This window comes from Ovis canadensis, chromosome X (genome assembly GCF_042477335.2).
Source record: "Ovis canadensis isolate MfBH-ARS-UI-01 breed Bighorn chromosome X, ARS-UI_OviCan_v2, whole genome shotgun sequence".
NCBI lineage: Eukaryota > Metazoa > Chordata > Mammalia > Artiodactyla > Bovidae > Ovis > Ovis canadensis.
Genome location: NC_091727.1, coordinates 17826742 through 17848225, shown reverse-complemented (window position 1 = coordinate 17848225; position 21484 = coordinate 17826742). Strand labels below are relative to the sequence as shown.

The 21484-nt window shown below is 39.6% G+C and overlaps 1 protein-coding gene across 2 annotated transcripts in view; it reads right to left on the bottom strand.

Annotated features, from left to right (window-relative positions):
* Positions 1-21484, bottom strand: part of CDKL5 (cyclin dependent kinase like 5) — a 170443-nt gene that overhangs the window by 6021 nt on the left and 142938 nt on the right. For both annotated transcript variants that reach the window (XM_070289810.1, XM_070289811.1), the window contains exons 12-16: positions 17951-18917; positions 12295-12396; positions 11885-11990; positions 9089-9212; positions 2083-2182 (exon numbers count right to left, since the gene is read on the bottom strand). In XM_070289810.1, coding sequence (XP_070145911.1) covers positions 2083-2182; positions 9089-9212; positions 11885-11990; positions 12295-12396; positions 17951-18917 — 1399 coding nt within the window. The remainder of the gene's footprint in view (positions 1-2082; positions 2183-9088; positions 9213-11884; positions 11991-12294; positions 12397-17950; positions 18918-21484) is intronic.

Here is a 21484-nt window from a genome sequence, read left to right as displayed (position 1 = left end):
AGTATGAAACCCTGAAACAAGTAAGTTCAAGTGAAGAGTATGTTAGAGAATAGTAAATATCCTATTTACCCTAACCTACACTATTTACACATCTAAAATTCAAACCAGATCCTGAGTAACAGTCAACATGTACACACTTGACTCATGCCATAGTGAGCCACAGGTTTAATGCTGGTCTAAGGCAGACATCAAAAGCTAAATCTATACACAAAAACACCTTCAATTCCTGTGTCTTGCTACTTTCATTTAATCAACCCCACAATGGTTATGGGCCTGAGGTTAAGAACCAAAACAATCTCTAAATAATAAGTGGTTAGGAGGAGGTAATCTAAATTTAATATTCACAATGCATAAATATGTTCCACAGATAATAAAAGTTTTATTAGCACTGTACATATTTTAAGCCTCACTACTTCAAATCAGGTCTGTTTTTTCATCTAGTTTAAACAAAGTATGCAGTTAATACGTGACTAAGCGACACCTTGATTGGACCTTCTACTTTAAGTGAGTTTCAGTCAGAAATGTAGCCAGCTTTTTTTAAAAATGAACATTTCAGAAATATTATAAGCCATTAAAATGAAGATAATAAAATCTGTGTAGTAACATATATACTGTGTATATGTGTGATAGAAACACTATTAGAAAGCCAGAATACAAAATTGTACTAGAATGACTACTATTATTTAAAGCAAACTAAAAAACCACCTTCTTTTCATAAACATATGCACCGGCTAAAAAGCTAGGAGGAAATACACCAAAATCCTAATACTAGTTGAGATAGGGTGGTAAGATTGGAAATTATCATTTTTTCCTCAATTTTTCTGACCTTTTTTTCTAATGAGCTCATATTTATATTATAATGGCATCATAAATTTAACAAACAAGAAAGAGAAATGACCCCATGGACTGTAGCCTACCAGGCTCTTCCATCCATGGAATTTTCCAGGCAAGAGTACTGGAGTGGGTTGCCATTTCCTTCTCCAGGGTATCTTCCTGACCCAGGGATTGAACCTGGGTCTCCCTCATTGCAGGCAGACGCTTTACCATCTGAGCTACCAGGGAAGCCCAGTAATCTAGAAAGGCCTTTATTAAATCCTTACTTCAAATATATTCTTTGTTACTATCATCTCACCATTACTTACCATTGAGTCATAAGACTTTTCAAAATGGAACAGACCTCAGAAAAACTGAGTTTAATCTATTCATTTTAAGAGATGAAATCAATGAAGTCCATCTGAGTAGGTCATTTTGATTATGTCTTTTTCCTTGTTAAGTAAGTGAGAGTCAATCACATATGAATTAAAACTAGAAACAAAATAATTAAAAATAGCCGACACAACCCTGTCTAGACTCAAAGATATTATAAAGCAAAGCATCCCTCGTGTGGTGAAGATGTTCTCACTGGCCTGGAGGCCTGGCTTCTCCATGTGTTCTCAAGTCACTAACCAGCAGAATCCATGCCTGGTTCAGTGATATGACATGAATGCTTTCATGCAGCCAGCCCTTGGTTCAGGTGGAGGGCTCTCAGGAGATGAGACTCATTCCATTTTCCAGTTCAATCACAAGATAAACATGTCCTCCTACTAAAGCAAGCCCTGAAATGTCAAATGCTAGCTCCTGTGACTAGGCAGCCCAGAAATGCAACATGGGAATCAGATAACCAGCCAGGGGAGAATGATGAATGATGGGTTAGTTAAGAATTCTAAGATTTAAACACAAACCAAAACCATTTCCTAAATTTTCACATATCTTTAACCCTCAGAGAGAAATAAATCCTGAAGGTTCATAACTTTTACATGAATATAAATCCATACGGATAAGGTGTTTACTGAAAGAGGGTTAAAGCATTCTCTTCCATCCAAATTAAATTTCTCCTATTCCTAGAGGTTCTGTTGAATCTAGAAAAGGCTCTGTGGGAGGAGGAAGTTGTATAGAATTTGAGAAAGAAACATGTAAAGTATATGCATATCAAGTATCAGTAAGAAAATAATTCACTTTGATTGCCATGTACAAAGTGTAAAGATCCCACAGACTAATGTAGACTTGTATGCCATTGTAAATAGAAATTGGCCATTTACTTACTGTTTGAGATTTCTTCTTTTTCTTTTTCATTGACCTGAAAAAACCTTGTTTTTCCTTTTCCTTGAGTTGTTCAGAATGACTAATGTTTTCAGGACTTTTCCTAAATGGGAAGACATTTTTATCATATTGATCTTTCAATCATTCCCCTACCATTATATGACAAATATAATGAAGACTAAAAATGCATGACACCAGGTTCAAATAGCCATGAAGAATCAAGCACATAGGTAAAGAACCCCTAAAAAGCACAGAAGGAACTGAATATCATGAAGCATGGTTAATGATTAGCCTTTGGCAAAGGCTCACTTGAACTAGCAATTTGAACATTATTACAAATGATCTGTAACTATGCTACAGGACCATTTTTATGCTGTTGAAAACCTCAGGATTAGAGAGCCTGGAAAGCACACGTTTGAAGGATGCCTTTTCTGTATCCCTCCAAGGGAAACAAAAACATTTTCAGTATCTTCATTTTTCCATTTACTTTTTAAAAACCAGCTTAACAAGTTCATTATCAGTGGCTTACCAAGGTACTGAACATTAAAAAAAAAAAAAAAAAATCAATGCTACTACAGAAACCTTACAAATAAAAGTAAAAATTGCCTGAAATTGGAAAATTCCTTTATGAAAATTTTATACCTATATATTAAAACTAAATAAAAAGTAGATAAGGTAAGAAAAAACAGAGACAGGATAATGCATTACTACAAAGCACACTTTTGGGAAAAAAAGCTTCTGACTTGAAATAACGACTTTAAGCTTTGTATCACTGACACCACCAGGTATTTTAATACAAATAGGAGGTATTAAAAGAGAGCAAACAAGCCACTGGCCCCAAGAAGTTGACTACTTATATGTTAACAGAGGCCCTATGTTACTTAATTTAATTTATGGTCTTAAAAACAACTGCAATGGTGTCATTCTTGAAAAAGGCACATTCCATGGGCCCTTTTTTGAATCTGAATATTTAGATGCCTGTGGAAAACCATCTTCTCAAATGACTGAATTCCTTCTATTAGCTGTTCCCTAAAATCAAGAGTAGAAACTTTAAAGGTGATGAAATTCATTCATACTTATGGTTTTAGAGTACTGAACAGTGAAGTTACTAGAACATCTAAAAAATATGAGCAAACCAGCATCCTTTACTTGATTAAATCTATGTGAAGGCAGAAAACATTTATATAATCTATTACAGATCCACATGATAGAAAATACCATGAAGCTATTTTTAAAATCACACTGTCACAGAATTTTCACTAACCTGAAGGAACATTTCAACTATAATACTAAGTGAAAACAGCAGGATTGATTCAAAACTTTCGACATGAGCCCAGCTATATTTTTTAAAAGTCATATATGTGTATATATACACAAATTTTTTATAAAGCAGAGAGAAATTTTAAAAAAACTTAGTTATTTCTGGGTAGTAGGATTATTGGTGATTTGTTGTTACTTCTTTTAAATTTCAATAACAAACATGGACTAAAAATATAACAAAAAGATTTACAGAATAGAAAATTCATTTGAAAGGCCAAGAACTCAAGATCAAAGACCACAAAGGAAACAATTTGGAGACAAACAGACAAAAAACAAGAAGTAAAAACTATGACTGTTTGAAGGAGCAAGGGTCATTCATTCTTAAGTGTTTAGCCTAAAAGTTAACGGGAATACCAAGGAAGTAAAAACATGTACTGTAGGCTCAAGTGTTTCTGAAACTCATTAGGAACTACAATTTCAAACCTCATTGAGAGTTTCAAGCTCTGAAGTTAAAGTTTCATAATACAACACATCCAATAAAATAATTAGTATTGGGACTCTGATGCGTTAGCAGTTTTGAAAGTGAGAAAACTTCAGACATGATGGAATGAGTGAGAATGAAATAGTGAAATGTTAAAGATTCCGTAAACTCAATGCTGTATTGCTGGGAAAAACACTCTCATCCTAACGACAGACTGGGCCTATTTGGTCAAAGTTTCTTATGACAAGTACTTTTGAGATTAAGGAGATGAAACCCTTGGATGGGGTCTAAAGACAGACTGCCCTTAACTAAATTCTAGGCACAGCATTCAGTTATGTGAGGGTTCTAGGAAACATAGCAGAACAGTGTAAGCAGTTGCTGGAAACACAAAAGCACCACTATTAGAACTGAAAGAGGGTAGTCTTTCCCTTCTCCAGGGGATCTTCCCAACCCAGGGACTGAACCCAGGTCTCCCGCATGGCGGGCAGATTCTCTACCAGCTGAGCCACCAGGGAAGCCCAAGAATACTGGAGTGGGTAGCCTATCCCTTCTCCAGCAGATCTTCCCAACCCAGGAATCGAACTGGGGTCTCCTGCACTGCAGGCAGAATCTACCAAACTGAGCTATCAGGGAAGCCTCAAAGAAACCTCAGAGAGCATCTAATCTAACCAGTAATACTATTTTTAACAATTTGTAACTTCCAGAAGTTAAAGCATTATATGCTTATGATACAGCTCATGTCCTTCCATACTGGGGTCTGCACATAACCTAGAAGGACAGCAGAGTATTTAGGTTAATGGGAAGAAGTTTTTACTAATCAGAATTAAAGTATAACAAAATCTCAATGGTCTGCTGAGGGTCAGCAGTTAAAGTGGTTTCTGCCAACTGAGGAAATCTTTAAGGGGGCCACATTCATCATGACCACATCTTCAGGATGGGAACAGGTGTTACTATAAGAATGTGAATATTGGCATGAGAAGAAGTGAAGGCTTGAGACACCAGCCCTAGGAGGAAGAAGACTGTCCAATAAAATGAAGGTGAGAGTATGGGGGCGATGGGGGACAGTACTGAAAGAGAAGGAGGAGCAGGACAAAAAGCTCGGTGTTTGCAATTCCTTGTGTCCCCAAATCACAGATGATGAATCAAAGACTCTCTGCAGGGTCTCTTCAGAGGCATTGGATAAACTAGAGTCCGGGGAAAGGGGAATAATGAGGAAAGTATCCTCAAAATGGAGCCATGGAGAGGCAGTGGGGTCAAGATCCAGGTGGGAAAAGATTCCAGGGGCCAAAACAAAAAAGAAAAAGAAATTACCCTTGAATTAGAGGATGAAAGCTAGGAGTAAAGTGTTAAGTGTGCATGCATCACAAAAAGAAAGACACAAAAGGAAGTCAGAGAGAAAGAAAGAGTGCCAGTGGGGGAGGGAGGGAGACAGAGAGGGAGAAGCTACACTGAAACACACACATACAGAATTAACAGAGAAATCGAAGGAGAAAAACCTGCAAGAAAGACTCAGGGATTGAGAGAAGCTGCCAGGAACTCAGGCACCTATAACGCTGTATGCTGTACAAATGAGTGAAAAAAAGGACTTGAACATTTATAACCAGTACTGCACCCAGTGGGTAAGAGTGAGCCCTGTGACTTAATCTCACTTGTGAATTCTGGACCCTGTTATTGATTCTACCTCATTCGGTCAACAGTTGTGTGCTGTACTGAGCAAACTAACTATATAGGCAACAGGGGAGCAACACAAGAGAAGGGCAAATGGTGATCACCTAAGTCTCAGGGACAGGAGCTCTGAGAAGGACCACTCAGCTGTCACTTGGCATGTTATCCAGGGCTGAAAACACAGTGGGGGTGGGGAGGGGTGGGGGGTGCAGCAAGCATGATGTGGGGAAGAATATATGTATATATGTGTGTGTGTGGGGAGAGGGGTGGGTAACAATAACAGTCTCCTTCCTGAATAGTCATGGCACTCAAACATTATCTAACAGAACAGCTACTATTTCCATAAGGGGTTAAAAAGAAAGAGAATTCAAAAGAAACACCTAAAAAAAGGAAGGAATGAAAACCAACTGAATCAAACCCAATCAACATTTATAGAGTACCTCTGTATGCGCCAGGATCAGTGGTAGGTGTTGGAAATACAGAGAAAAACTAAAACAAAGGGTGTGACCTCAAGCTGCTCACAGACTCAAGGCAAACGACCCACCAGTTAGACAGAGGGCCAGGGAGCTCCATTATAATCCCCTCAAGAGCAGTAGTGAGAAGGTGCATCAAAGAGAAGCTGACTGTGACACTTTCCCTGTCACCTCCCTTCCTCTGCCAGTATGACTAGGGGTCGGTTGGCTAATGTCTGAGGGTAGAAAGTCGGGGACTAATTCTACGGGAATAATTCTGTGCATTATAATGACAATAAAGGATACCAATGTATTCATAACTTTATAAGAAGAGAAAGCCTGGGATTGTGCAAGTGAGTGACAGCAATTCTGCACTTATCTTAACTACTGGGATTTCTAATTAATTTGGTTTATTGTTTAAGTGTCAATTTTTAACCCAATTTTGACAGCAGTCTTCTAAACACTTCGTCTTTTCATGGAAAGGAAGAGCAGCCTATTTTAAAGATATATACTCTACCTGGATATCCACTCTATGTATGAAACCATAATGACCAGAAATGACTTTCCTTTTAGAGCATTAGAAAAGTCAGACTACCTCTCTTCTCTCTACAGTTACTGTTCAGGATCCTTCTCTCTCTGCACACCGTCTTGTTACCTGGGATTATTTCTTGCCTGACAACCTCAGTGCCAACTGAGAGAACTCAACATAGAAGAAGAATAAGCAGGCTCACAGGGAGGGTGGAGGTGTTTTCCCATTACTAAAGATGATCAATGGACTGTATTAACCCTATTTTTGTTGTTCTGAAATGTTTTGGCTTATCTCCCAGTTCTTAACTGGATTCTGGACAGTTGAGATGGCCAGAATAACAGCTCTGCATATTATACTACACTATCATTTAAAAGTATGATACAGTAGCTTGACTTTCCCGTTGCAAGAAATGTGTGCCCTCTACAAATATCCCCTTCTCCAAAGAAACGTAAGTACTACTAACAAGGAGAAACAGACTGCCCTTAGGACAGTGACAATTTAGGAACAGCAATTCACTATGTCACCATGGCAAGCCTCATTCATGTTTTTGTAAAAGTTATCAAATGGCATTCTCTCAAATATAAATATGGTGAACCAATGAGAGATCTTGTTCAAGGAAAAAATCCAAGACAAGTCGAGCTTAATGGATGACTTAGACTAAGTTGGATGCGATGCATGGGGGAGAAGTGTCATAGCAGCACTATCATGAGGGGCAGTAAGAACAAAAGAATATATCCAATTCCTCCCTGGAAATTCTGGAATTCTCTCAAACCTCATAACAGCAATATCAGATGACTTGACGAAGACCTGTCTAAAGTTCAGCATCCCAACTGTGCCTCAAATTCTTTTCAAAACAATTGTTTTTAGGTTTCTACAGATATCCAGGTCTACTTAAACTGATTATCAAGAAGTCAGAAATAATATGCTGTTAAGACTGTGAATCCCCCATTTAGATGTAGTTTTGATCTGACCTATCTAATTTTCATTCATGCTAATCTGTAATCAACGCTCTTTTAAACCATCACCACTTCGTCATGCAATGACCAAGATGAAACACAATTCCATCTGTATTTCTGTAGTCTCACAACTTAGACACTATTCTCACAGCTTGTCAAAACCACTTGAAAACTGTCAACGTCGGTAACTGGAGTTGTACCTGTGCTCTCCAGTTAATGTGTAGATCTTATCTAAGTTATGGACAAAGAACTCACAGAAGTTCCTCAGTAAAGTAAGTGGAGAGGAGACACCTGGTAAGTCATACTGAAGTTAGAGAACATTAATGGTAAAAAATTGCTGCTGTTAACGTTAACAAGTCACAACGGTGCCAGGCACTGCTCTAGATGCTTTTGATGTTTTACTTCACTTAATGATCATATATACTGTATGAGGGAAGTGCTATTCTTAGCCTATTTTATAGACAAGGAAACTGAGGGACAGAGAGCTTAAGCTCACATGGCCAAAAGGTGACACTAGTCAAGATATCTCATTTCCAGAGTCTAACCTCTGAGTCACTAATGTTAAAACTCTCATTTTATAAATAAGGTGATAAATATAAAACGTGCTTATAAAAGAAAAAGTATTTATAACTTTAAGAAAATAATTTTTATTATTGTAAAAATAAGTTATTTTCCCTATAGGGCATGGTAACACTGAAACCTTGATATTACCCTGCCAACAGGGTCCAAACTGTATGAATTCTGGCAATAAACAGCAGAGACAGAATCTGACAGATTGGTCTCATTCTCAATTCAGTGCATTACAGTGAGGCGCCATTTTATTCTCTTGGTGGAGAACTTAATAGCCCTATGAAAAATATATAAACACCCCTCACATCTAGATTCTGGGAAGTCTTTCTGGGCAGCTGAGACTATGAAGTCTACATTATTTAAAATACAGTCCTTACCCCCCACACAAAATATGCTAATGAGACTTGATGTGTGTTATAATTCTCTCCTTAAATTTTTATTACACATGACACAAAGATTAAAAGATATGCAAAATTGGTACATCATTTTGCCCTCTGACTACCAGTACATTTTTGTGGTACCACAAATGGTTGTTCCATTATCTCTCTTTTCACCCTGAATGAAAGTCAGGTAGTACAGAAGTAAAAGACATGAGCTTTAGAGTCAGAACCCATCTGGGTCTAGATCCCGTCTCCTCCCTGGTACTTGCTGTCCAGCACCAGGCAGGCTCCTTACCTTTTCTAAGCTGCAGTTTTCTCATCTGGAGAGGAAAGGCTTCCCTACTTCAAAGGCTGATTGTGAGAACTGAGTGAGACACTGCACACCAAGGGCTAAGCAAATTGTCTCCTACATGATTCAACAGGAACAAGCGGAGAAGACGGCAAAGGATGTCAATCATGTCAGAAGACGATGGAAGACTTATGAGGTATGCACGGACCCAGGGTATTTTCTTTCTTTTACATGATATTTAACATAAATGCTGAACATTTTGAAAGAAACCATTACAAATAATTACAAATCACATTTCCCTTATGAAACAATCTCTCTCGAGAAAGAAAGGCCTAGTAGGAGAAAGAATGCTAAACTGTTAAATTGCTGTGAAATCTCAAATCCACAGTTAGAAAAAAGAAGAGTAAAAACAAGCTAAAATACCCACCATGGATCGAATGTTGGCTGTCTTTTTGAGTGGTTAGTTCCAGAACTGCTTTCTGATGGTAGGGAAGAAACTCTGGTTGACACATTATTTTCATGGAAAGAATTGTCTGGACGTGGAGATGGCACTGAATAAAGAAAAGGTAAGCCACTGATGTACTCTTTTGATCAAAGCACTTCTCATATTGTTCTATTGCATTTCTCTCACACAAACAAAATAATAAAAAGGTAAGTCAATATCCTCACTTTCCCTTCATAAAACTTTTGTGTTTTCTGAGGATGGAGGCATTCCAGGGAACATTCTCTCCCTCCCCCCTCCCCCAATTGCTTATGACAGTAACTCGCAAGGGGCAGTTAACTCAGGCAATATATTCAAGACATAAATTAATGTAACAGCTGATAAACTGGAAAACATCATAGGATATTTCAAAGTATGAATATGATCCCCACCTCTCTATTTGACATTCACTTAAGTTGAGGCTTTCTTACATCATAGACCCAACTATGTAGAATCTATTTTTAGTCTGAAGTGACTCTTAACATTATATGTGCTGGAATATACCAACTACAGTTTAAGACTTGCCACTTGGGAGGTGACATATCAATTTTATATATTTTTAAAACTCAATTCCAAAGAAATGTGGTTATTTGCACAAAAATACTATTTTTCTCTAAGTATTCAACCCAGGAATAAACAAAAAGACAAACCGTGATGTTTGTGAGTAGATACTTTTCTGTTTTTCTTTGGTGGGGGGTAATCATCTTTTTCTGTCAATTTCTAAGCTTGGTCATAAATCAAAATATATTACAAATTTCATCACAAAAGGAATACACAGGCTGTATGTAAAGACAAATGACACCATTTCACTTGACTCTTGGCTAACAGGAACAAAAATGGGAAATATTCTAAAAACATCTGTCATTTCAATGATACCACTAGATCATCATCCAGTTAGATTTAGTGGTATCACTGAAATGAGAGATGTCTTCAAATGTTTCACCTAGTTAAATCTTTCACTTCTATTTCTGGACTTTCTAAAATAAAAATGTTCTACCTGCCAAACTCTGAAGTCAATTAGAAGGGGCTTTGCTGATAGTAATCAATTGGCAATCAAAATAAATCTGTGTTCCTTGAGGTCAGGGACTAATTAAAAACTTAGTTAACATCTTAATATTAACATATACTCTCTAGACATCTATAGAATTAACATGTGTGTGATCCATTTTGGAAGTAAAACTTCCAGGGAGAGAAGAAAATACTTTTGTTTATTTGTACACTATAATACTTTTGTTTTAATTACCTTTAATCTGAATTAAAATTTTAGTCCCATAAGATTCTAAAGTAACTGTGACATCAGAAAAATAATAAATGCATCAAAAGGTATCGAATGTCTTATGCTCTTCTCCAGCTTGGGGCTAGGAGGGAACAGAGTAGCCTAATCAGTCAATATATATTTAGGTCCTGAATAAGACTTGCATGCATTTATTTAGCTCAGATTCCTAGTTAAAATGACCAAGCCATTGTCCATGTTGCCCACCAATTTCTGCCTTTCCAGCTATCTTCCCAAATGAACAGAATTATGAGAAGTTAGGCCTCGCGGACCCAGGACTTTACCTGTGCCCTGGTGGGCTTGCTGTCTGTCTCCCCACTAGGGGCTGGGGCTGCCTGGGGGGGCCCCACTCTGTTACTACATAGCTCCTTAAAGGGGATGTCTTTCTCTGTCAGTCCCTCCTAAATCCATTCAGCCCCTGAAACATTTGTTACAATTGTCTGTTAAACATCAAAACACAATTTTAAGGTCATACAAGTACACTTGAAGAGTTTCTGTTATTCATTCAACAACTATTTCTGAAACTGCCAGGCAGTGTCCTAGTCAATGAGGGTAAAAGAGGAAAAGGTAAAGGGCCTTGTAACCTTGTGAGAGAAATGCAAAGAAGCCATACCACGTGGTGTGTGTTATGTTAGAAACAAAGGACCATGAGCAGAACAAAGAAGGAAAACACTTCATTTTGTCTAGGTGGGCAGGGAAGCCATCACACTGCAGAGGAAATCAAAGCCGATTCTCAAAAGGGACAGAAAGAAGCTGTCTGAGCATTTGGAGTAATGCATTCAGGTCAGAGGAGGGCATGACCTGTGTGAGTGGCGGGGGAAGAGCTGGAAAGAATAGCAAGGGCCAGGCACAGAAAGTCTAAAATGCCATCTGAGGGAACAAACATTTTGTCCTGTTGCCAATGGGAAGCCACCAGAAGATTCTTAGCAGATGAGAGAGAGAGAGGACTGGGGCTGGGGGCAATGGATTGCCCTGTTGTATTTTTTTTCCCCTGTAGCATTTACTATCTTTTATGGCTCTATGTAATTATTACATTTAGTATTGTTCTCTCCTCATGAGAATGTGAGCTCTGTGAGGGTGGAGACCTTTGGCTGTATTGCTCACTGCTGTTCTAAATTAAAAGTCTAAGGCACACAAGTGACATCGATAAATATGCTATGACTTGATCGAATGAGTGGTGTGGTTAGAACACAGCTTCATAAGGATCATTCCAGGGACCATTTTGATGGTGACTTTAGAGATAGGGAGAGCTGCTGGGAGGCTATTCAAACAAATCAAGTCAGAGCCACAAGGGTCTGAACTAAGCCATTGGGACCCAGGGCAGGAAGATGTGGCGGAAGGCAGCAGTGCAGGTAAGAATGCCACTGACCAGAAGTCAGGGCAGTGGAATGTAGGGGGGTGTGTGGGCTGGAGATGTAGTGAGGGGGAGAGAAGAGAGGACCCGGATGGGTGCTAGGAGCTGGGTTTACCTCGGTAGAAGCTGCCAACTCTTCTTGGAACAGGATCATTATACAGGTGTCTATTTTCCTTGGGGGCGGCGCCATCATCAGAGTGGGGGTCATGATACGCTCCACCCTGAGACAAAAGGTAAACAGCAGCAAAAAAAAAAAAAAAAAAAAGGTAAACAGCAGAGTGATGATGATGCGGCCTGTGTACTCAGAGCAGTACCTAACTGATCTATAATTTACTCTGGGATCTATTTAAGACAAAACTCAGAATTATGGCATGAGGAAGACTGCTTCCTTTGTAAGCCAGTTCAAATTATTTGTGGGAGACTACGTATGGATAAATCTTATAAGACAGATTGTAATGATTCTGAATGACCAATCTTTATAGACACATTCTATCAGGAATGGTAGCCACTCTAGAAAATTCATACCTCAGACTTCTGCCGCGCATGGAATGAAGAGGTGCCTTCTCTGGAGGACTCCTTAACAGAAGATCGTGCCACAGTCATCTCTGGAGGGAGTTGCTCTCCAGGCTGAAAGTCAAAGTTAAAAGGATTTTTGAGACTGTCTTGTTCCTAGGGACGAAAATCACCTAAATTTCCATGGGTTTTATCTGGTATAACCAGTACCTTAACTGGCTAAAATAAAAAATGTGAGTTGGCTAAAACACAAATTGTCCCATAAAAGAGTGAATCATCTGATGAATGTAAAATATGTCAAACAAATGTCAGACAGATGGAAAGTGAAATTCTCATTAAAGTTAATGTAAGCAGGGAATGAATTACTCTGAAAATAGTTCAATTAATTATTAAAACAAAGAAAATCATCCTCCTAATATCTAGAAAGCCATGGTTCTGAGCAGCACTCAATTAGAAGAAACCAGAGGTTCTATTAAGTTAATCCAAAATATCTCTAGCAGATTTTAGGCCGAGTTCTCCAAAAAGAACAACAGATGCAAAAATATTTTTCATGAAGGACATGTATGGCAGATTCAGATGAAAACAAACGTTCTTTGGGTAGATCAAGGAATTGAATCAGCACCCTCAATAATTTCTGTCTTAAAAATCCTCTAACTATTGTAGTGTATGTACTTAATCTCCTCTATGATAACAGTACTTATACTTCATGTATTTTCTTAACAATCACGACAAGCACTCATCTCCAGAGACACTTCCTCTTTCTGTCAAGGAAGTGAATCACAAGCTAAGAGCAGCCTTGATCCATAGCGCTGTTCATTGAGGGGAAAAGTAGCATTTTCTACCTTTAGAAAGAAAGAATTATGGAATAAAATTACCAAGCCATTCAGAGGAGTTAGCTGCATTGTGTATCTTTATATCATGCACAGAAAGAGTATTATCTTGAGCCTTACACAATGTGTCAAAATAGTTTATTTAAAATTTAAAATATGATTCTTTCTCCCCCTCACTCCCCAAATGTACTACGAAAGGACTCCGGGCAGGAAATCATTCAATGTAGCCTCTCTTCTTTCTACTTTGTGACAAGATCTATTTGAATTTTATCACCAGCATTGTTTACAAAAGCCTCTAGAAAAGTATCTTAGAAAATAAATGATTTACACCTAACCTAAACTCTAAGTTGACAGAGCCAGTCCAGTGCCCTTGCTCTTAAAGGTGACAGTACGTTTCAGGAGAGTGATTCCCATTATTCCTGGCTTCAATTACTTGTCAAGCCGTCTGCCATCTTTGTGCCTTTAAACTTGTACTTTCTTGCAGTTCAGCACTGCACCTCCCGAATTGGACTTAAAATTCAGTAATGGTTGGATCTGTTTTTAGCCTACAGTTACTGTTTCATAATGAGCTTATTTCTACCAGGGTCATGAAGCCTTTTCTCTAGCAGTCAGAGAGCCAGTCCATTTGTCCTTTCTCCAAGGTACAGTTTTTTATGTTTCTTACTTCTCTATTTACACTGTGCTTAAAGCTAACATACTTTATTGTTTTTGACCTCCATGTAAATCCATGTGGGGCTGCCAGACTGCTAGAGATCCCTTCTCTCTAGAGAGGCTCCTCCGACCACTGCTCTGACTCCAATCATGACATCTCCTGTCTCCTCTCGCTGGGGCCCCAGAGCATCTTCCAACCTCATGGAGAACATCTCTGCATAAGGGCCAGGGTCACACCCCGACCTCCACATGTCAGTGTGACACAGTGTCAAAAGCTCTGGCCTAGAGACCTGGACATTCCCTCAACATCCCAGCTCCACTCTGAACTAGCTGGGTAAACTTAGGCAACCCATCCAACCTCTCAGAGCCTCAGCATGCTCATCCATGCAATGGAGGGGTTGAATTAGCTGACTTCAAGTACTCTCTTCTACTCTGAAAAGCAGCTCCTAGGAGAGAAACCTTGAAGGCTTCCTTTTTCCTATATTCAATCCTTCCATTCACAAGTCCCGGTTCTACTTCTGAGGAGTCTGTAAGACTCATTCTTTCTCTGTCTTTCCACTGGCACTGACTTAGATAACATATTCTCACCTCACACTTGGGTCTAAATCTTGCATTTTTCCACTCTATGCATGTGGCACAAATTGCAATCCCACCATTCTACTTAATGTCTCAAGTACCCTCCCCTTCTCTTCCAGATAGTCTTTTTGGCCCTCCCTTGAGCCTCTTTCCTCATGCCCACTCTACTTTCTTCCCCTGGTGAAGCTCCCAACATCTTCAAAGTTGCTGCTCAGATTCCACCCCTGTCCCCTAGGGGCCTGCCTCAGTCCCCCTGCGGAGACTGTGCCACCCTCCTCTGTCCCTGCATTGCGCACAGCTCCGGCACAGCACAGGCATGCAGTCTCACAGTACTGTCCCCACCTATGTGTTGGCAAGTGTCATCCCACCACCCGAGCCCATACATTCTAAGAGGACAGGGACCACATCTTGATCTTTCTAGTTAGAGACTATCATGGTGCCTAGCTCAGTAAAGGCCTAAATACATCTTCATCCTTCAACCAAAAAACCTGTCTCCACATCTGAGCTTCAACAAGACCTCCAGTTGCTCCAAAAGCCATTTCTGATTGCTCCTGCTAACAATGATTTCTCCCCATCCTCGAGTACTTTTTATAGCCAGTGCCACAGAAATCTGGTTCGTAATTATTTCACTGTTATCATGTATAATTTAATCTTCCCTAAGAGAAGATATATTTCTCAAGAGCAAGAACCTTGCCTCAGACTCTTTTAAGTTGCCAAGAATACCCAGCATACAGAAGGTATTCAGTGTCTCAAGAACAGCCCCCATCATCCCAGAAGCAGCAGCAACAAACTAAAACCTTTACTCTGTTCCCAGCATAGGGTACACAGTGCTTTATACACCGTGTTTAATGCTCGCAACAATACTCAGATGAGGAATCAAGGCACAGATAAATCCCCAAATTTAGAGTTTAAAGCATACTGCAGAACTCAGATACAAACCCAGGTCTGCCTGGCTTTCCAGTCCAAGCTTTTAGCTATTTTGCTAAACCAACTGCATAGTTATTGACAATCTCCCTCTCCCCAGCACCCATCTTGCTAGGCTTCCCACTGCAGAGTCCATTTGTATTTTCTGGAGCTTTGATACACACTGATAAGCCTATTTTTGTATCTTCTAAAAAGGGGGTACTTTTCCTACATAACACTCTTTTCTTCTTCTAACACTGTTTTTTCTCCAACTTCATGTCTTTGATGCGGGTGAATGTTTTATGTCACAAAGATATAATTTTAAAAATATGTGTTCTATGAAAAGATGCTCAACATCACTCATTATCAGAAAAATGCAAATCAAAACCACAATGAGGTACCATCTCACACTGGTCAGAATGGCTGCTATCAAAAAGTCTACAAACAATAAATGCTGGAGAGGGTACAGAGAAAAAGGAACCCTCTTACACTGTTGGTGGGAATGCAAAATAGTACAGCCACCATGGAGAACAGTGTGGACATGCCTTAAAAAACTGGAAATAGAACTGCCATATAACCCAGCAACCCCACTGCTGGGCATACACACCGAGGAAACCAGAATTGAAAGAGACACATGTACCCCAATGTTCACTGCAGCACTGTTTATAATAGCTAGGACATGGAAGCAACCTAGATGTCCATCGGCAGACGAATGGATAAGAAAGCTGTGGTACATATACACAATGGAGTATTACTCAGACATTAAAATGAATACATTTGAATTAGTCCTAATGAGGTGGATGAAACTGGAGCCTATTATACAGAGTGAAGTAAGCCAGAAAGAAAAACACCAATACAGTATACTAACGCATATATATGGAATTTAGAAAGATGGTAACGATAACCCTGTATATGAGACAGCAAAAGAGACACAGATGTAAAGAATAGTCTTTTGGACTCTGTGGGAGAAGGCAAGGGTGGGATGATTTGAGAGAATAGCACTGAAACATTTATATTATCATATGTGAAACAGACTGCCAGTCCAGGTTCGATGCATGAGACGGGGTGCTCAGGGCTGGTGCACTGGGATGACCCCGAGGGATGGGATGGGGAGGGAGATGGGAGGGGGTTCAGGATGGGGAACACATGTATACTCAAGGCTGATTCATGTCAATGTATGGCAAAAACCACTACAATACTGTAAAGTAGTTAGCCTCCAATTAAAATAAATAAATAAAATTTTAAAATATGTGTTCTGTTACAAGAATGTTACTTCTTTTAAACAGGTTAGTGTCAATTCTGGAGTCTGAAGATCAGTAAGATGGAAGAAGCATTATGCTAAAAACATTGAGATGTAATAACAATCTAGAAAGACTGAAAATTAACATTTATCTTGGCCTAGAGTTATATTTACCTATAGTTCTGGATAAATTTAAAACTTTTCAATTCAGTTTAGATATTGAGTAAGGTATTAGCAAAAGGGTTTGATTTAAGCAAATGTGGTTTGCAGAGATTAGAGAAAATCTCCATGAAGTCACACTTAATTTTGAGAAAATTAGCCAGATAGCTGATGAATTCTGTAAAAATTAAAATAGGATTCTCTAATGAAAATCAGAACTACAAGGTAGTTTCACCTTGTGCTGGTCAGAATGGTCATCAATAACAAGTCTACAAATAACAAATACTGGGGACAGTGTGGAGAAAAGGGAACCCCCTACAGTGTTGGGAATGTAACTTGGTGTAGCCACTGTGGAAACAGTATAGAGATTCTTCAGAAAACTAGAGTAACAATATGATCCATCAATCCAACTCCTAGACATATATCCAGACAAAATGATAATTCAAAAGGCTAGGTGCATTCTTATGTTCATTGCAGCCCTGTTTACAATAGCTAAGACATGGAAGCAACCTAAATGTCCATCAACAGAGGAATGGATAAAGAAGATGTGGTATATATACAGAATGGAATGTTACTCAGCCCCAAAAAAGAATGAAACAATGACATTTGCAGCAACATGGATGAACCTAGATATGATCATACTAAGTAAATTAAGTCAGAAAGAAAAAGACAAATATCATATGATATCACTTATATGTGGAATCTAAAATATGACACAACTGAACCTATCTATGAAGCATCAACAGAATCAGGGACACAGAGAACAGACCGGTGCTTGTCAAGGGGGAGGGAGGTGGGAAAGGCTTGCACTAGGAGTTTGGGATTATCAGATGCAAACTGGTATATACAGGATGGATAAACAATAAGGTCCTACTGTATACTATAGTGAAGTATATTCAATATCTTGTGATAGACCATCATGGAAAAGAATATGAAAAAGAATGGATGCATACATATATATATGTATAAGTGAGTCATTTAGCTGTATAGTAGTAATTAACACAACAATGTAACTCAACTATACTTCAATAAAAATAAATGAAATAATAAACAAATGAAAAAAGAGGTTCTCTAAACAAAATATGCCAGAAAGGAACATTTAAGAAAGGAAACAGATTTTGAAAAAACAAGCTTTCTGAGTTTCCTTGAGTACTCAACAACTAGCTTAAATAACTAAAAAAAATTGTTTTAAAAGATTAGTCTTTCAAATATTGCTTCCTTAAAGCACAACTGGATACTGACCCCATCACATCCCCGAACCACCTTCCCCTAAGGAGCTGACACACCTGGTCAAGGCCCTAAGTCGTACCTGAGGTGATAAGAGCTGCAGGCTGTTGGCTCTGGCCGCCATCCCTTGCCCTACACTCAAGCTTCCGTCCAAGCCCTTGGCTCTCACTTTGTCCCGGGTCACGTACATGGAATGCCTATGTGGACGCTGCTGGGAGGAGAAGGGGCTGGTGTAGCCCAGCCCATACGAAAAGGATTCATGAGGTGCCGACAGCGAATGGGAATGGCTGCTGTCCATGTGTTCAGGCAGCTTCAACTCCTCCATCGTCTTAGAATGCCTGGTTGTGGTTCGGCGTGAGTCAAGAGTGCCTTCACTTCGGTTATTTCTCCCCGAGGGGCTGAGCAAAGTTCTCGTATCACCGTGCCTGGTAGGGGTTGGGCTGGTGGGAGAGTTCAAGTCCAAGCAGCTGGATGGGAAGTACCTACTGGTATTGGACTCTGCAATCTGGGCCCGGGCTTCAGAAAGGTTGCTCACAGACTTGGAGTCACTCAACGCCCCATGGCTTTTGGCCTTGGTCCTATAGGAAGGACTCCGAGAGGACTGGGGAATGGTGTCAATGTAGCTGTGCCGACTCTGCTTTTCACCAGGCTGCAGCGTTCCAGCTTTGCTCTGAGAACTTTCCATAAAAGAGTGCCGGTTCTGCTGAGATCTGCTGCTTGACTTGAGGTACTTTGTGCCTGGGCCATCTGAAGGCTTTGGGTCAATATTAAAATCAAACTCTGTCTTTGACTTGGCTTCTTTCGGGCTGAGAAGGTGTGGAATGTTGTTGTTGGTCAGATCTTTGCTGGTAGACCCAGGCTGGCTGCCGGCTTGGTAGGTTTTGGTGTGCATGGGACTAAGAGTAGCCCCAGCAAGGTTTCCATTCAGGAAGCTTTCGTTGGCAGGAAGCCCTTCATCAGCCCGGGGCAGACCCACACCTAGGTTCTGGATATCTTTGCTGTTAGATCTGTGGTGAGACTGCAAAGCCGCACTTTTGCTGGCTTGGTTTCTGTGTCAGAAACGAAAGAAGCATATCAGTTTCCCTTATGAGCAGACAGACAAAAAGTATTACCAAAACAAGAAAGAACACCTAAAACACCACAAAGACTAAAAACATCCTCTCTCTCAAACATGTGACTATAAATCACATGTAATCTATCATTAAGAATAAGTTGCTTAGATCAAGTCACTCTGCCACAAAGCACTGGTCCTGATGAAGTGCTTCGGCATTCTTAAATGCTCAGCTAACTTGCTGCCAACATGGCTTCTAACTGATCATCTGGGAAAAGATCCTTTTGCTATATTGGGGCTCACATGAGTGTGTGCTATAGAAAGCCTGCAAAGAACAAGAGAGCTGAGCTATACATAAATTCTTTATAACTCTGTCTGCATGGACATCAGAAGGAGACATTTAGACTTGCAGACCACTGTGTTCCTTGAACTTCATTTTTATTTGTAAAACTCATGGCCTACCTCAGAGATTCATACAGCACAGAGACACAAGCACCTATGTCTCTTTTGTCTTTAGCCTGTATAATCAATGAATGTGAATTCTAGCAATGTACACAAAAAAAGAAAATAATACTCTAAAAAGAAGTGGGAACTGCCTGGTGCGGTTTGCTGGAAAATATCACGATCAACATTCATGTTTTAGAGAAGTGGCAATACTTGGGGTGTGTCAGATACCTCCTGTACACTGACTAGGAGCGTGTCTCTAACTGGATCACAGGGACCTAAACAGGTAATTTCTCTCCAAAAGACACCATTTATTCTCTTCTCCATTTCACACTTCATTATTTCAAATGGGCTGAGGTCTTCTTTAGGACTGAAAGCTTCACGTCCTGCTTGGTTTAAAATACAAAATATAAATCTTGAGGAAAACCCTGTGCTCTCTTTGAAAGCTGAAGCTGGTAGCACAGTAAGATCAGTGTGATCTACTGTAACTATTTAAAGGACCAAATTACGGTTTGAGATAGGTGAGAATGCTTTTAAATGAATAGCAATTTCATTATTTTTTTAAATAAAAAACAATTTTTACTATTCATTCCAAAAATTTTGCTGCAAATATTGCTATTGCTAAAGATGGTTTGATCTGGGAGAGTTCTGTTCTCATCGCACAGTTATTAGAGGAAAAGTTTTTTCCCCCCTTTACAGTGGTAATCTGTCAAACTGTGTCTTCCTATTTTCCCTACAAGAATCCACTTGCTCAGGCATCAAAGGTGAAGGCCCTCATCCTCTCCTCCTCTCTTTCAGAGAAGTGTTAAAATGTATTTGATGGCAGGCATAACTGTAACAGTTTGGAAGGCCTCATCTCCAAAATGCACATACTAATCTCTCTCAGTTGGGTCACAAAAATTATAGCATTAAATAAGATCACTTAAATCTGAGCTAACTAAATGGCAGACCCCAGGTCCAGAGAGAAAATACAAAGAAAGGAAAGTTTCACTTTCTAGTAAATGATGTTAACAGAGTCTATCTCTAGATCCAGAGCTGACGGTCCCCATGTTAAGTTTTAAACTTACAACAATGTACATCTTAGAAACTAAAAATATCTCAGCAACTTCTTAAAAAACTCAAATGATGATACAGAGTCTCACCCATAAATAGATCTAAGTATGCTGGTTATTCTCCATGTGCCCAACCCCCAGTCCATTCTCCATTCCTCTCTGCTCCATCCTGGGCCTGGGGAATCCAACACTTCAGAGTGTGTCACGCAGCCTCCCTTGCCACCTAACTCACAGCTGGGCTTAGCAGTGCAAGGGTGTGGGGGCTGTCTCCCCTGCTCCTTCCTGGCAGTGGCCCCCTGACTCAGATCATAGGTGTGTCTCTAGATTACAGCTCTCATGGGGTGGCTACCCTGCCTGGTTTCCCTGGGCTCTCACAACCTTATTTTTTTCCTTTTCTCCTTCAGGACTAGAGAGGGTAATCACAGAGATAACACATGCAGACGATGCAAAATGTCCAAAGCTCAAAAGAGTATATCCAGAAAAAGATAAGAGAACAGTGAAGATAGCTGCTAAAGCTTTTGAAACTCTTGGAAACACTGCTCTCAGTGTGGAGCACAAACCTACATATGTTAGCAAGAATATATTCATAGAAACATAAGATGCAATTTCTAATGTGAAAAGGGAGGCTATAAAGTTAAGGTGGAAACTTGTGTCAAAGTTAGGTTTCCCATAAAAAGTACAAAAAGCCTAAACCGCTATTCTCAAAGTTTCTGTCTCGATATTAATCTGAAGCCACTGACCTCTGCACACAATTCCTATGTAGAAAGGGCATCATATTGTCTTCAAATCAGAGCTCTGCCAAAGCATAATTTAAAAAAAAAAAAACGGTACGTAACTCACACAACTCAATACCAGAAAAACAAACAACCCAATCAAAAAGGGGGCAGAACACATAAATGGACATCTCTCCAAAGACGACATACAGATGGCCAATAAACACATGAAAAGATGCTCAACATTGCTCATTATTACAGAAATGCAAATCAAAGCTACATTGAGGCATAGCCTCACACCAGTCAGAATGGCCATCATCAAAAAATCTGCAAACAAACAATAAATGCTCAAGAGG